The sequence below is a fragment of the Helianthus annuus genome, chromosome 3 (assembly GCF_002127325.2).
Source record: "Helianthus annuus cultivar XRQ/B chromosome 3, HanXRQr2.0-SUNRISE, whole genome shotgun sequence".
Classification (NCBI taxonomy): domain Eukaryota; kingdom Viridiplantae; phylum Streptophyta; class Magnoliopsida; order Asterales; family Asteraceae; genus Helianthus; species Helianthus annuus.
The window spans coordinates 30,078,031-30,096,206 of NC_035435.2; the positions used below are offsets into that span (position 1 = coordinate 30,078,031).

Sequence of the window (18,176 nt, forward strand, 5' to 3'; positions counted from 1 at the left end):
GGTGGAAATCGGAAAAAATGAAACTTTTCCTTTGGTTTATCGAACGTTGAAGCAAGCACTAGTTTTACCGGTTGCAACCGCAACCGTTGAAAGATGTTTTTTTTCTAAAACGAAGCTTATCAAGACGGATTTACACAATCGGATGGGTGATGAGTATTTGAACAATTCTCTAATTTGTGCGGTCGAAAAAGAAAGTTTTTGTAAAGTAAAAGAAGAGGATGTCATGGCTCGGTTTCAAGCTTTCAAAAACCGAAGAACAAAAATCATTTAGGTATATGTTTAAATTTATTTATTACCGCGCTGCTATCCTTGTTTCGTTTACATTGTATGAAGTATGTTAAAAAAATTTTGAAACCTTGCCCCTTTAGTAATTTTCTAGATCCGCCACTAAGGGTATTAGAAGGTTAAATAGCCACTACATTGAAAGAAAGGAGATGATTGGTCTTTTTGTTAGAATAGTAGAGAATTAAATTTTAAACTTTCACTTTATAACCAATTATGCCATTTGTCTTAATATATCACGTCTAGATATCTTGTGGATTAAATTTCAAGCGTTCACTTTATAACCCGATATCATATTTCAAGTCTTAATATCGTCTTCGTATCACGTGGAAATTACATTTTTTAACCAAAGAATTGTATTTTAATGTAGTAGCAACAACAACAACAACAGCAGCAGCAGCAGCAGCAGCAGCAGCATCAGCAGCAGCAGCACCAGCACCAACAACGACAACGACAACGACAACGACAACGACAACGACAACGACAACGACAACGACAACGACAACGACAACGACAACGACAACGACAACGACAACGACAACGACAACGACAACGACAACAACAACAACAACAACAACAACAACAATAATAATAATAATAATAATAGAAATATATAATTAATTAATAGTCTAACTTCATTAAATTTTAATTTATTGGTACTTTCCATACTTTTAACTTGATATGAGAAAACTTGAATTAGGGTGTGCTTTGATTATATATTTTTTTATTATATCATGTAATATGTAACTTTAATTATCTATACTACTTTAATAAGCATATAGGAAGGGCAAGAATGGTCATTTGCCATTGTACAACCATTTAAAGCCTATTGTACAATCATTTTCGTTCTCTCTCTTCCTCGAGATCTGGAAACCCAAATCTTTGAAACCCTAAAGCTATTTCAAAATTCAAACCTGCCTTTGTTTCTACATTACCTCTCGAATCTGGAACTGCAAGACAAATTACAGGAGAACAACGATTGGATGTAAGTCTCTTTCTATAATCCGACACTATTTCGTGGATTTCAAATCCCAACACAAAAGAAATTTGGTTTCTTTCACCATCCCTCTCTCTTGAAAAACCCTAGATCTGCCTTTGAAGCGTTTATCTAACAACAAATCTCACATATTTTCGAGCTTTTTCTTTCTCAAACACAGTGGTGGTGATAACCCAGACGATAGAAGATGTCGGATATGGTGGTCGTGAGTGGAAACCTAGACGGCTGCGGAGGGTGCCTGTATTTTCTTTCAGCAATCTTCTGTGGAGTTTGGGTGGCTTTTTGTCAAGATCCAGTGAAATCACTAAGATTTTTGTGTTACAAGGATTTTTGTGAAAAATCTGTGGTTCTTCGAATGTACCCTGTCTTGAAAGTGTCCCCGTTGCCCTCAGCTGGTAATTTTCATAAGTGTTCTTCATTATCAGTGATTACCACAGCTTCATACAGCTCTTGTAGATTTTTTTGTTATATTTAATTATATGACAATTATCATGAAATGTTGTAGTTCAAGATAAGTCATTTGACACTCGAATATTAAAATTGGACTCTCTTTTGTGGGATGGGGAAGTAACTGAGGTTTTGTTTTTTCACACTTTTATTTATCTTCATTGTAAAATTTATATGGTTTATGTTGTTATTCAGGGTGAGGCGCCACACGATTTCAGTGTTTGTTGGTGACAAAAGTGGAATGACAAACCGGATTGCAGGAGTCTTTAACGGCGCGTTTACGACTGCAAACGTAGCTGCAAACGTGTGTAAAAACGCAGCCGTTTGCAGCCGTTTAATGGCGCGTTTACGGTAGCAAACGGCTGTGTTTTTACACCCGTTTGCTGCTGCGTTTGTAGCCGTAAACACGCCGTTAAACGGCTGCGTTTTTGCACCCGTTTGCTTCCGCGTTTGCAGCCGTTTACGGCTGCAAACGCAGCAGCAAACGTGTGTAAATTTATACTTGGTGTAGTTTCTGGATCTAGAAATGAATTTTGATACAGGGTCAATTTATTAGTTATGGTATTATTCTTTCAATTTTTTTGTGTGTTTTTTAACCCGGTTGACTGTTTTGTTTTTAGGGTTTGTGAAACCGAATGGGTAGGCATTTGATTGTGGAACATAATCATGAGTGAAGATGTTCAATAATCTCATAATCGATTCACAAGCTCTAAATACCGAGTTCTTAAACCTAATAACATAATTGAGGGTTGTGGGTCAAAATTTGGCGAGGTGAGTTGCATTTTGACCTTTTGATTTTTGACTCTTTGAGCATTCAGATTATTGTTTCAAATAAATTGCAATTCTGAGTTTCTGACATTTTGTTGATGAGTTGATATCTGGAAAACTGAATTGAATTTAATTCTATTAGCTTAATTGTGAATTGTTGAATTTGGTTACTGTTTGGCCATAGGATTAGTGTTGATTCATATCCTGTGTCAAGTTAAAGACTTTATATTTTAGTTTCTTTAAGTTAAGGAATAGTGTCCTTAGGATTTCAAGAATGTTTAAAAAGCTTTGGAAGTGATTGTTTTGTTATCTTGGCACAGTGTTGGTTGAAGATAACACGATATGGACTTCTGGCCTTGTTTTTGGATAAGGCGAGGTAATCTTATATGATGGTAATCGTTACTGTAGGTTATCTCTAAATTATATGATGCATGTTTGGATGGTCTGTATGTCGGGGCTATTGGTGATTTGAAATAGGGATGAGCATCTTGGTACCGGTACGGGGTACCAGTGCCAAATGGTAATGTATCGATTGAATTTTGATACCCGCTATTTTGCGTTTTCGGGATCGGTATATGCGGTTCGGTACAGTACCGGTATTTTATCGATTTATGGCGTCAATTACCGTACTGGTACCGTACCAAAGCGAACATTTTTTATACCGGTACCTGTATCTACTTTTGGGATCGGTATTTTCGGTGCCGGTACAGTACCGAGCTTATCCTTAATTTAAAAATATACATGTACCGATGGAAACAATTATAAACAAGCGAGTGATCTTAGGTTGTATTTAAGAATAACCTGGCACAAAGGAGTGAACTTTTTTTTGGCATGTTAGTAGTTTAAAAAACAACAGCAAAAACATCATCTCTTGCTCATTGGCATGTCATCTGCTGTTACAATCATAAATAAATTTGGTTGCTAAACAATGATGTGTAAACAATACATTGGAGGTTTGAATTTAATGGTTTAAAGTTTTAAAGTTAAAACTATTACTTGACTAACGGGTCAAACAAGTACATGATAAAATTTAACTACAACAAATGTCAGATGGATTGGTCGAGTTACACTAATGATTACAACATGAAACGGGTCACTTCAGGTCAGTGGTGGAGCTTGACCAAAAGTTTCGAGGGGGCGTAGAGTGACGGAACCCAAATTTTTTTTCCTATCGTTATGATTCGGGTCGGGTCGGCTATCGATTCAGGTCAGGTCAAGTAATAATAGTTCCAAATTCAACTAAAAAAATTCCATTCATTCAAAGGGCCCGTTCTTACACATAAAAACTTGCTATTAAGTTTATTGTGTGGTGGGTAATCTAAGGTTAAACAAATAAGAGTTAAAATATATTTACAAAACTACCTATCCCTTATATGCAAAGTGGTAACAAACTTTACTTTAATTTATATATTGTATAAATATTTAGGATATACAAAGTGGTAACAGACTTTACTTTAATTTATATATTGTATAAATATTTAGGAAAAATAATTGGGGGAGGCGATCCTATATAATTTATAAAATTTCCGGACGAAAATTGGAACATATACACTTCTAACCGAAACATTAGGGTGGGCGGGTGCACCCCCAGGCACCAACTAAGATTCGCCCCTGCTTCAGGTTTATTATTGTGGTTACGGATGAAACAAAATGGGTCAGACACGTTAGATGAATGATCAATCTGAATTCGCCCATTAATCTGTTATGTATTTAGATGCTAACTTCTTACATCTTTTCAAAATAAATGAAAAAAATTATACATTTAATATAAAATTGTTGCTTTAAGTTTATGTTTAACCACCTGGTTTGCTGTAATCTATATCGCCAAGCTACCCAAACTGATTAACTTGTTATTGATATCGTCTTTGCAGGTTGTTGCTGATGGTATTTGGATGGTATGCCCAAAAGCTGGTTGTCTGATCCAGTTTCCTGGCTTTAATGGGGTAGTTTTCAAGGAAAAAGCTCCCTCCTTTGTGACAAAATTTGTTATGCCCAGAAGCCGGTGCGCCGATCCATTTCTTGGCTTTAATGGTAGTTTTCTTGGAAAAAGCTCCCTCCTTTGTGACAAAAAACTTGTTATTTTAATATACCAGTATCTTGTTGCCACTCACAGATGTAGCGTTGACCTTATTTTAAAATTCGAGTAGTGTCTAAACTCATGTAACTCTAATGGTGACTGTTAATGGAAAATGTCACTGTTTCATCGGGTTAAAGCAATGGTGGCTAGGAATGGCTCAAGTCAAGTCATCCATTCACCTTATGATCGACTTGCTTGAATCGAAGAAGAAGAAGAAGAGCCGACTTTCATTTTGAATTTAGGCTTTCATCGTGACATTTTCTTTTTCTTTTTCATGTATTTGTAATTATATAACTGAGATATGTAAGACATAGATAAACAATAAGAAAAGTAATAAAAAATAGTACTATACAATATATCACAAGATGATTGATAAGCTAAAAGAAAACGAGTACCACGTGGTAACAGTGAAAATGGACCCGACCAGGTTGGGCTGACCTAAAATGTTTTTTGTTTGAAACGTTTATATATTATTAGAGTGTCAAATATGATTTCCAACGATTATCTTGTATAACTAAAAATTTAAATATTTTTTATCATGTGATCCATGAGGTTTGATGCTTTACTCTAAATATATTTGATTTTGTAACTAAAGACGCAGGGCCGGCCCAGAAGGGGTGCGGGATGGGCGACGGCTCAGGGCCCAAACTCCCTCGGGGCCCAAAAAGTTTTTTTTTGAAAAATTATGTATATTAAATGTGTGTGTATATATTTTTGAAACATAAAAAGTTAAGCAAACAAGTAATTGGTCTGGTGGTTCTTCAAAGAATTTGCATTAAATTTGTGTCAAGTTTGATTCCCGAATAAGCCTTCTATCAGGCTACTTAATTCCCATTCCTTCTTTTAGTTTTTTCCCAATTTAATTTTCCTTTTTTTCTATTGTTTTGTTGTTTTGTTTCCTTCTTTTAGTTTTTTCCAAATTTAATTTTCCTTTTTTTCTATTGTTTTGTTGTTTTGTTTTGCATTTATTTGTCTATTCAATTTTATGTTTTCATTTTTAGTTTAAAACTGAAAACTACTATTATTTACATTTTTTTGTTTTGTTTCTAATTTAAATTAAATTTAATAAAACAATATTTGCAATGTTTTTTCTTTTCCTTTTATTATACAAAAACCAATAAATCGAACACGTTTTGAGCATGTTATGACTATATTTTTTGTGTTTTCCTTTTTCGTTTGTTATATCGAGTGTATTGAAACAAACAAAGTTTCCACTTGGTGCAACAAGAAGGTTTGATCCACTAGTTTTTATACAGTTTTAATTTTTTTATATATATTTTGAAAAAGTTATATTTTATCTACCAATTTTTTTCATTTATTTTTATGTTTTCTAGTATATAAATATGTCTAATTCAAATATATTTATATTTCTTTATAAAAATGAGTTATTGACTTTATATTATACGGGCCCGTTTTTTCTACTCGTACAGGGCCAAAAAAATTTTAAAGATTTTCGGAGACGGCCCTGTAAAGACGCTTCTTGAATCGCATGGGGTAAGAGAACCCGAGTGTTTGGATGTTGGATGTGGAGTTGCTAGCTTAAGGGGATATCTTTCGAGATAGAGGTGGTTGCGTTTTCGTTTGCTCTAAAGGATGAACATGAGGCTAAAGCATAATTTACACTGGCAAGAGGTATTCTCGCCATTTCAATTCCAAAAGGCTGTTCTTTCCAAGCAAGACCTTTGTAGACTAAGAAGATATATGTTGTCTCTTTCATGCAGTTTTGTTCGCGTGGGCATGAGTGTGTCTTCTGGTCGGCCAACAAGAGGATATGGGTCTGTACATTACAATCAGCTTATCTTTTTTGGGGTACTTCCTTCATACTATTTGGACATACTTCAGGTTATCAGTAAGAAGTATCCTTGGACACTTGTGTTTGTCGAGTGTCACGATATGACTCTTCTTATCTCGAAAGCTAATTTTTTTGCATACTTATAAATTTGTAAAGCAAACATTTATGTTTTAATTTTTAAAATATAACACCAAATCTGTTTAGTAATATGACATAACCTAAATCCGTTTAGTAATTTGATATAATCTACCCTTCTAAATCTTTTTATTAAAGTTAGCAGATAAACATGTATATTTGTCCATCTTTTTATCTAAGACCGACCCATTAAGCTAAATATATAACATACCCAAACTTATTTAACCTAAATCCAAATTCAATTGAATTTAAATAAATAAAAAAAGTAATTGTAATAACATATGGTTTTATTTCATATTAAACTACAATGTATGTCAAAATATGAACATCAACTGTATCAATCAATCCTAATATATGACAAAAAAAAACACCCCGACCAATGGTTTGGTTAAGTCGGAACAAATTCATCAAAATTATGATTTGTTTTAGTTTTGGTGTGTGGCATGCTTGAATTGAGATTTGTAAGGCTATAGCATAGATAACCCACACCGATACTAGACATGCTATACGATGTATCACAAAAGGAATAATAAACGAACACAAAACGACTATGGCGTTGTAAATTATCGCCGCCGCCGCATCACGCGGGTTACCTACTAGAAAAATGAGTGCCAACATATCACGAATAAGAAAACTAACTTAAGTACTATACAATATATCACGAGACGACTGATAAATTAACGGTAAACGAGTATCCTATTCTAAATCGCCACTCCCGCTGCATCGCGCGGGTAAATGGCTAGTAAGAAGTATATATAGATTTTAGAGTAAACTTCCGTTTTGCTCCCTGTGGTTTGGTCACTTTAACGGTTTTGCCCCAAACCTTTAAAAATAGTCATTTTACTCCCTGATGTTTTAGTTTTGTTGCCAGTTTGCTCCCTGCGGGGAGCAAAATGGAAAAACAAACAATTTGGATGGAGTTAAAGTCGGGGAGCAAACTGGCAAAAAAACTGAAACATCAGGGAGTAAAATGGCTATTTTTAAAGGTTTGGAGCAAAACCGTTAAAGTGACCAAACCACAGGGAGCAAAACGGAAGTTTACTCTAGATTTTATAATTATATAGTTTTTATTATTCACTGTGTAATACACGTGTTCATAATCTTGTTAAAAATATTTGCAGGGGAAGAAGCTGATGTGGAAGATGGGAGAAATAGGGAACAACAAGCCGCTGGAGTAGCTTGACGCAGGATGGGAAAGCAAGAAACCATAATGCAAGGCCTTACACAAATTTAACTAGTTGATTCCAACACTTCATTTTGTAACCATAAGTTTACTTTAGATTATAAAAATAATTATATTTGTTCTATATTTGCATTTACGAATTACGGTTATAAGTGTGTATTGTTTTTTTTTAATTGTATACAATTTTTTTTAACTCTTTGACATCGCCAAATTCTCAACTGTAAAAACATAATAATGCTCTTTCCTGTGAGAAGGAACTAGTTAGAATTAAGAATATGATTTATTAAAACTCTGTGAGAAGGAACTAGTTTTAATTAGGAATACAGTTGTAAATAACATTCTTGTACAAAATTGTCAATTTGATTATATTATTCTCGTATATTACTCACAATCCTTGACACAAAAATCTTATTTCCAACCATTGATGGTAAGGGCTTTCATTATTCAGTCAGTTACCAGTACTCAATTTTGATAACTCCAGCAAGGGGATTAGCGATGGCTGCGAAGGCTTCTTTGGAGAGATCTAGGGTTCCGCCACACCCGGGACAGTGATCGACGATTTTAACGGTCACTTCTTTACCATCATAGCAAGGATGAGGGACTGGGTTGGTGGCACCCGTGCACTTAACGGTGAACATTTTTCCACAAATTGCTCCATTGTTCCATAAGGGATCACTTGCTGCAGCTATCATCACTCCCTCAGGTGTATTACCATAACATGCAGATGCTGTTGCAAATGTGAGTCACAAAAGTAATTAATATCAATATTAGCATCATTTTATGGGGTGTTTATAGTAATTTTATTTTACATCATTTTGTTATAACGTGGCATTCATTAGTATTACTATTTAAAAAAGATTTATTTGTAAGTATTTACTAATGTAATTAATATGATCTTGTAATTTGTAAGTATTTACTAATGTAATATGATCTTGTATAGAATTATTAGTATAAAAATTTATTTGTAAGTATTTACTAAAGTAATATGATTTTATATAGATTTATTAGGAGAGATTGATGATGGAATTAAAAAATGTATAAAAAAACATCATCTAATTTTTGTATGAAAATAATCAAGGATTAAAATTTTGCTCGACACCCACAAAAACTGGGTTAAACCATGTCGTATTAATTTATACTTATATGCAAGAATCTATATATCTACTATGATATCTGTCAACATCGACATTTGATGATAGAATATGTATATATGTTTTAACGTATAAAGAAAATAAAGAAAAATATACATAATCGTAGTGATCTCCCCACCATACACAATAACATGTGATACGATAGATATCATTTTATGTTTATCTAGATACACATAAGATTAGAGACAGAGATCAACTTACGAGTATATTGCTGGTAGAAAGTGGCTGTGCCTGGAGTTGCACAAGCCATTGAAACAAGGCTACAAACGAGAACAATGCATACTACAGACTTCATTTTTTTGGGTATGCAATTTGTATGTGCCAGTATATGCAATTCGTACATTTTTGGACCTTTAAATAGAAGAAATTTGTATGCAGTAATGGTAGTAATTATACAAGATTAGTAACTCTTGTAGTAAATACATTAAATTATTTATTAAGAGAGAAATAGGATAACCTGCATTAAGTAGGAATAAATAGAGTTATTAGGTATATTCTATAAAGTTTTTTTTTTCTTTTGGGATTTATATATTGAGTATTATTAATTTTCCTCAGATACTAATGTTATTTCAAATATTACAAATGTAGAAAAATAAAATAAAATGAGATGTACGTCTGAAACTAAACAAACAAATCTAAAAATGCTTGCACCTATGTAACTTTTCATAAAATCTTCGTAAAAATAGAGTTAAATGCTATTTTAATCCATGTGATTTGTACCATTTTGTCAGTTTAGTTATAAGGTTTTATTTTTCGCCTGTGGGTACAAAAAGGTTTCATCGTTGTCATTTTAGTCTACTGGGTTAATTTCGTCGATTTTTTCTGTCAACAAAAGGTGTAATTCGGTCATTTTATATGTAATTCTGTTAACAAGAAGGAAAATTCGGCCATATAAAATGACCGAATTGCCCTTCTCGTTAATAGAAAAAATAGATGAAATTAACCCAGTGGATTAAAATGGCAACGGTGAAATATTTTTGGACTTACAGGCGAAAAATGAAACGTTTGCACTAAACTAGAAAACGGCCCAGACCATAGCAACTAAAATGACATTTAACTCAAAAAAAAATATGTTGTTTTAAATAGTACGTGGAAGATCGTAGGTAATGCTTCAAGCTTCTAAAGGAGCCTTTTCGGTCATATGCACATCACGTCAGCAGAGATATTTTGAAGCAAAAATGGATGTAAGAGCATTCACATCCCTTTCCCTGTATTTTGTGAGAGTAGTCTTTATAGTATAAAAAGTGGTTGTGAGTGGAGATAAGAGAAAATTTTACTGTTTATCTATATATTTGAGAGGATACTGTCACTCTTTGTAACATTTTCATATATTTTGAAAGTTGTTTTGAGTGGAGTAGGGAGAAAATATAATGATAAAAGTATAAACAAATATTATTTAGAATTAATTACACAGATGGATCATATGGTTTATAACTAGTTTCGTCTTTTGGGTACTAACTTTTTTTAACAGTTTCAGGTTTTAAAGTTTCAATTTTGTAATACTTTTGGGTACTAATATAAAAATTAGTTAATTTTAACAATATAATGATTAAAATACTCTTCTATTTTTTTTTAATTTTATCAATGTAACACCTTTGGGTACTAACACCTAATTTTATTTAAGTTTAATTAAAATTTCAAATTAATAACTTTTTAAGATGAGAGAATTTATTTTGTTTAAACAATAAGAAAGGGCTATCCAAAATAAATAACTTGTTAAAAAAATAATCACCGCTATCCAAAAAAATGTATAATAATAAATCTTATTTTTAGAATCTTAAAATATTTAATTTTAGAAATTAGTTTATGAAATTATCTATTATAATAGGTTTGTTTTATTAAATAAAAGAAATTTAGATAATAAAACCGACATTAAATTAACTGAATTTAACACAACTTCAACTAATTTAGTTAGATGAATTTTCTGTTTTATAATATACATTAAATTAGATAAGTTGTCAAGTTGTAGAATTTAACAAAACTAATTTATGTTTCAGAATTACAACAAATATACAATGAGATAACTAATCAGGTTACTTTCTTTAATAACCATTAATTAAATTAACAAATACAATAAAAGACAAAAAAAATTCTTTAATAAACCATTAATTAAATTATCAAATACAATAAAAGACAAAAAAAAAATCTTTAATAAACCATTAATTAAATTAACAAATACAATAAAAGACAAAAAAAACGGGGTAGCCAGGATTCCCAGACGTCCAACGACTTAACTCGAAGTGAGCTAATATAATAGATAATTCAATAAACTAATTTCTAAAATTAAATATTTTCAGCTTCTAAAAATAAGATTTACTATTATACATTTTTTGGATAGCGGTGATTAATTTTTTAACAAGTTATTTATTTTATTAAAAATTAGAAAATAAATTTCTATATATTATCATTTATATTCTAATTGTTTAAACAAAATTAATTCTCACATTTTAAAAAGTAATTAATTTGAAATTTTAATTAAACTTAAATAAAATTAAATGTTAGTACCCAAAGGTGTTACATTGATAAAATTAAAAAAAAATGGAGGGTATTTTAGTTATTATATTGATAAAATTAACTAATTTTGGTGTTAGTACCCAAAGGTGTTACAAAATTGAAACCATCAAACCTAAACCTGTTAAAAAAAGTTAGTACCCAAAGTGGAAACTAGTTATAAACCATAGGGTCCATCTATGTAATTAACTCTATTATTTAATTGAAATGAGAGGGAAAATAAAGTTGTTTTTAATATAAGAGTAAATTGCAACTTTTGTACTTTATGTTTACACCAAATTGCAGGCGAAGTCCTTTAGTGCAAAAGTTGACAAGTTTTGTACTTTATGTTTCAAAATCTTGTACGGTTTATCCTTTGAGACTAACTCAGTTAGATTTTTTAATAAAATATGTCATGTGCCTTGCACATGAGGACATACCTGTCTTTTCACCCTTCCAGGGGTTATTGTGTAAATAACTTATATACAATGACTTTTTTATAAAAGTAAAAAGATATTTAATTAAACAAACCTCTTACTCTCTCTCTCTCCCCCAGTCTTCTCTCTCTCTAAAAAAAACTCTGCACCTTTCTCTCTTTCTCTTAAAACCTTTGCACAGTGGTGGGTGGTAGATTGTAGTGGATGTGACGGTGATGGTGCGTTTAGTGGTGGTGGGAAGTGTACGGTGGTGGGTGCGATGGTGATGATTGGTTTAGCGGTGGCGGGAGCTGTACGGTGGTAGGTGGTGGATTGAGGTTGGTGCGATGGTATTAGTGGGTTTAGCAGTGATGAGAGGTGTACGATGGTGGGTGAAGGTGGTTCTGAATTGTGGAGAGTGAAGGGTAGGTGTGGTGGTGGGTTAGAGGCGGCGGTGGGTGAAGGGTGGTTGTGGTAGGTTGATGGTGGTGATGAGATTTTGCCATTTCTTGGCAACATTTTAAAAACACATCAAAATCCTGAAAATTTCATATGATTCTTGAAATTTTGCAATAGTACTCTGTTTTTCAGTTTATCTTCTGGGATTTTGTTATTTGTCTACAACATTCTAAATCCACATGAAATTCTTTGAAGCCTTTGTATGATTCTTCAATGAATTCAAAGTTTGGGGTTTATGTTGAATTAAAACATGGACAATTTTCTTCTTTTTTTTAATACTGCTCTGTTTTTTTTTTTTTCAATTTTTATGGTCAGATAGAAAATTTTCATATGATTTATTTGTGGAATTCTTGACTGGGGTTCAACTTTAGAATTTTGGTTGATTTCATAGGAAATTTGCAATTCTCCAATTGTGCTATACTTTTTGGTTCATCTGATACTGGGGTGATTGATGGTGGTGGTGGTTGATGTGAGTGGCATAGAGGAGGTGGTTGTTGACGGCGTGGAAGTTTATGTGGGCAGCGGGGGAGGGGGTGAGGGAGGTGAGGAAGCGGTGGGAGATAGTGAGGTGGAGGGATTCCGGTAAGAGTTTTTGGAAAGAGATTAAGTTGTGATGGTGGGTTCAGATTAGAGAAAGAAAAAGAGTTTAGATTTTTTTTTCAGTTTTGAAGATACAGTCCCTCAATAATAAGTATTTACAAAATAACCCCTGAGAAGGTGAAATGACAAGCATGCCCTCATGTGCAAGGCACATGATCATATTTAACAAAAAAAAACTAACTGAGTTAGGCTCAAAGGACAAACCGTGCATGATTTTGAAACATTAAGTACAAAACCTTTCATGCCCATCTAATGATAAGTTAATTATTTATAAAACAGATAAGCCAAGAGTGCAGGAGAATTATGTAGGAGTGTGTGAGCAAGTTGTGTTACACATACCGCCTTTAGCAATCAAGCCCCAAGCCCAAAGTGGTAGTGTGTGGCGTGAAGTGGCATAAAAAGTTTTCTCAACTAAAGTGAGTTACCAAAATAACCCTTCCCTAGGGAAAGGAACACTAGAATGAAAACTCATTAAGTTGAGGACATGTTGGAAACTCTCAATAAACACTATTGTATCCACGATTATTTCAATTAAAGTGAGTTTTCAAAATAACTATTTCCTATATGTATGTGTGTGTAGGATAGAGAAAACAATGTGAGAACTTAGAGAACTCTAACTTTCTATGCAAGTTTTTCCACCATTTTTTGCACACACGTACATTAAAATTTTACAAACGCCTGTAAAAAAATTCGAAGCGGCGTTTTCAACCTTTTTACACTTCTGTAAAAAGACTACTGACATTAGCATTTACACCCACTACCCACTGTAAGAGGTTTTTGCGGGTGGTGTAAATCCACAAAAACCATTTTTTAGATAAATTGATTTTTTTAAGATTTTTGGTAAAAAGTTTTTTTTGAGAAAAAATCCATTTTGGCCGAGCTTTTTAACTTCTCACAACTCGTAAGATTTTCATTTTACCACACACATATATACATATGCTCCCTCTTCATGTATATTAATTTTTTAGAATCTTTTTTACACGTATCATTATCTGGTTTCTTCTCATCCTTAAATTATAATATTCAATAATAATTTTTAACGCTATTACACACTCATTCTCCCTCCTATTAAATATTAACAGAAAACATTAATTAATCATTTTTTATACATGTTATTAGATGCTAGAGGGAACCCGTGCGATGCGGCGAAGTGGTCAATTTTTACTTCAATACTAAAATTCTAATAAGGATCAAAAAATGAAAATAATAAGATGAAGGTGTTGGTTATTAGGAGGTTAAATAGGCGCTACATTGAAAGAAATGAGATGATCGGTCTTTATGTTAGAATGATAAAGATTTAAATTTTAAACTTTCACTTTATAACCAATTATGTCGTATAGTCTTAATATATTGTGTTTTAGTATCTCGTGTACTAAATTTCAAGCGTTCACTTTATAATATATTGTATCTTCTTCATATTTCACATCTTAACATCGTCTTCATATCACGTGGAAATTACATTTTTATCCTAAAGAGTTATGTTTTAATGTTGTTGCATCAACAGCAGCAACAACAACAATAATAATTATTATAGAATTGATATGTACAACTAATTAATAATACAACTTCATTAAATTTCAATTTATTAATTGATAGTTGAATTAATGTCGTGTATTAAATTTGCTTAACAGGGTTATAAATTTATATTTTTCTCATTTAAAATGGATTAAAAAGTAGTATATATTTATATTCTCTTTCATATTAAATAACAATATTTAACAATAATCTAATTTTGATTTAGTTATTTATTTTTTATTATTAATATTTTTAAGATATATATATATATATATATATATATATATATATATATAAACGGAATCATGAGAAAACGACTAAAAGTGTGAAAACAATGAGAACGGATCCTGGCCGTACACGTGGCACGCGATATAATGAAGAGCGGAGGGGCTTTTTTGTCCTTTTATATTCTTTTTTCCAATGCGTCTCACAACACCGCTTCATTTTTTTGCATGTAAGATTTTTTTGCCGTTTAGTTAGATTCAACAACTACTTGACGTTTTATTGTTTTTTTAGATCTGCCTCGATGAATTAATCGTTTTTGTATTACATAGTAAATATTTTGGCGTTTATGGCATTCCTAAATTCATTAAAATCAATTAATAATTCTAACATATTTGTATCCATATCGTTCCCAAATTCATTATATACCTTTAACAATTCAAACTTTACAAATTGTTAGGCGTTTTTGTAGAAATCCCATATATGTTATAAAGGTAATTTTTTTGGTGTTCATAGCGTTTTTAAATTCATTATTATTCATTAGTAATTCAAAAGATTACAACTAAGACGAAATCAAACCAAACTAATAGTCTTCTGCGGATGGTATTACATCGTTCGAAGGTGCTAAATCACAGAGCTATTCAAGAAGATGTAGTCTATTTGTGTTCAGCATTACGTCCATTGTCAATGAATAATCCACCTCGTGTTGATAAGTCACGTTCACCGTTCTTGATTGTTCATACAAACTCTAATTGGTAACTTTTGGTAGATCCGTATCGTCAACATCATCATCATCATCATCATCATCATCATCATCATCATCATCATCATCATCTGCTAGAAATTTTCTCTTCAATCTTCTTATTACCGTTCGAGTTCTTTCACAATCGTAGGCCACTGGAATCCCAAGGGCCAGAATATCCCTCTGGATGGCTTCATCCATACTAAGTATGGCCTTGATTGTATTGACTTTCACCCTCCTCCTGTCGGAGAACTTTAGGACGAAACGTCTCTCTGACCTCTCAAACCTGCATGCAATAAACCGAGCCCTTTTTTAAGTTGTATGGCGTTTTTGAGAATGTGTGGCGTGTTTAGTAAATGTGTGGAGTGTTAAGCTTTGTTTACCTGTTCTACTTATATAATGACTTTTTTTTGGTGTGAGGTAGATGTATGTTTTTGGAGCTAAAAAACATTAGTAGTTATATTTTTTTGATGTATATTTTGTGTGTTATTTGTCGTGCCATGTGGGATGCAGGCCTATAATGTGACAGATAATTATGGCGTTTTGAAAAGATAAATAAATTCAATTACATGGCGTGGCTTTTAATATAATAAATGTTACTAATAAACTTTCTGTCGTTTCAGTTACTATTTGTACAGCTTCATCTGTTAAGGCTGTAATACGTCCCATCTTTTCAGGGTTTGGCGTTTTGTATTTAATGGCGTTTAGATAAAGATGGCACATTGTTTTATACATTGTTTTAAAGGCGTTTAGTTAATTTTTGGAGTTTTTAATAATAATTGGTTAAAGTAATTTTATTATAAGTTTTGGCATGTTGGCGTTTTATATAGCAACAACGTGTTTGGCCAGGATCCGTTCTCACAATTTTCACACTTTTTGGCGTTTGGTGTTTGTAGCATCTTGGCGTTTTATAAGCCTTTTTACATAAATAAAGTATTTTATCAGTGGAGAATTAGATAACAAACCACAGAAAATTTCACAAAAATAGAAAATGAAAAAAAATCTATAAATGCTAATCCAATTTCTCATCCAAATCTTCACTGTTATCAGCCTCTTCTTCTTGAATTTTTTGTGTCTTGAACCTTTGAATACCTTAGATAGATGCCGATTTTTCTACATAACGCTCGTCTTATGGCATTTTGGTTTTTGGTGTGATCTATTGTTGTTTGTTGTTGTAGTGGTTTTGTGGATTTTTGGAGACGTAGATCGACGCTCGTATGTGTGGATGCTATTTGGCCATCATCCTCATTATCGTCATGGAGTCCAAAATATCATTTACACTGGGATCGGTTTCTTCTTCTCATCAAAACCTTCTTCAAGAACAAAGCACACAAAATGACATATCACTGCCATCAATCTTTTTTTCTTGAAGATTTGTCCATCTCATTCAGCAAAATCTTATAGAGTAACCCACCTGACCTAAGAATTCATTCAGTGAAACTTCATGCAGAACAACACTGAATATCCAAGAAATGAGGTTTGCCATCTGTGTTTTTTTTTTAACTTTTTTGGCGTTTTATAGTAAGTGGTATTTAGGAAACATGGCTTTTGTTTCTAGGTGTGATCAATGGAAGGTGCTGAGACGTTTCTCTTTATAGGATGTTTTTGGCGCATAGTTTAGGTGAGATTTTATTATAATAAATGATAGTAATAAAGTATCCGTCGTTTAGTTACTGTTTGTATTTACTGTTTTGTTCATCTTTATATGTTAAGTTGTAGTGCGTCCCATCTTTCAAGTTTGGCGTTTTATATTTAATGGCTTTTTGTAGACCAAGATGATAAAATACACTAACTAAAACATAGAAAAAATAGTTTTTATTATATGGCGTTTTGTATTTAATGGCTTTTGTAGCATTTTGTCATTTTGTAACTAATGAGAGAAATATAGTATTTTGTTATTTGAAAAAAAAATTACACAAAAGAAAAAAAAATTAAAACTCCTCGTCATAAGGGACTTTGTCTGAGAAGTATCCATCACTCCCTTCGTCTTCTTCTTCTTTAGATTGTTCTTCCAGTCTCTCATCAAAGTCAGCACTTTCACTTTCATTGGCATCTTGAAGATTTTGAAGCCTCCATTTGAATATGTCCTGCATCAATGCCAATTTTATGTTCATATCTGTGTTCAAACATGTGGCGTTGAGTAACTCCTCTAGGAACCCAAGACCCTACTTGGTCATGATGTCTTCAAGCATGTAGTCTTTCTGTGCCCCATTGTCACATATAACGGTGACCATGTCTGTACCTTCATCAAAATGCCATGATGTGATGACTGAGTCCATTTTTGCATTTGCTTTGTTTAGTCCAAATTTTCTGGTTAATCTTCTCATAACTTTATGTGTTTCATCACATTCGTTATCAAGAGGGATGCCAAGTGATAGGATCCCCCTCTGTACCTCTTCTTCCATGTTCAAGATGGCTTTGATTGTTTTAACAAACACTCTTCTTCTGTTGTCAAAACGTACCACGAATCTTCTGATTCTGAGGGTGTATCTCCATGAAACGATGGTTGCTATTTTGGCGTTTTGGTTAAATATGACGTTTTTAGTATGATCAATGGAAGTGATGACGGAAGCGATTGTAACGTCTTTTATATAATGATGTTTTTGCCGCGTAGTTTAGAAAGGATTTTTTTTTTTTGTAATAAACGTTAATAATTGACTTTCAGTTAGTGTTTATTCCATCTACCTGCTAATATGTAACACATTTTATCATTAAGCTTTGGTGTTTTGTATTAATGTTTTGAACGGCGTGTTGCTCATTAGTTTGGCGTTTTGAATTTGAGCAGTAAAAAGACCTTTTACCCTTAATGAAGCTCGTTCAAGTAATAAAATTGATGTTATTTATGAAAACACCACCGCGCCAATCTAGTCCATAGATTGTTTCAATCTGACGATCCATAA

The 18,176-nt window shown here is 32.6% G+C and overlaps 1 protein-coding gene across 1 annotated transcript; it reads right to left on the reverse strand.

Annotated features, from left to right (window-relative positions):
* Positions 1–7,870: 7,870 nt before the first annotated feature.
* On the reverse strand, positions 7,871–9,127 carry LOC110931933 (putative EG45-like domain containing protein 1). Its single transcript, XM_022175302.2, has 3 exons — positions 9,034–9,127; positions 8,138–8,408; positions 7,871–7,925 (listed from the first exon to the last, which is right to left on the reverse strand). Exons 1-3 carry the CDS (start codon positions 9,125–9,127, stop codon positions 7,871–7,873), a joined length of 420 nt encoding a protein of 139 aa, XP_022030994.2.
* Positions 9,128–18,176: the final 9,049 nt, after the last annotated feature.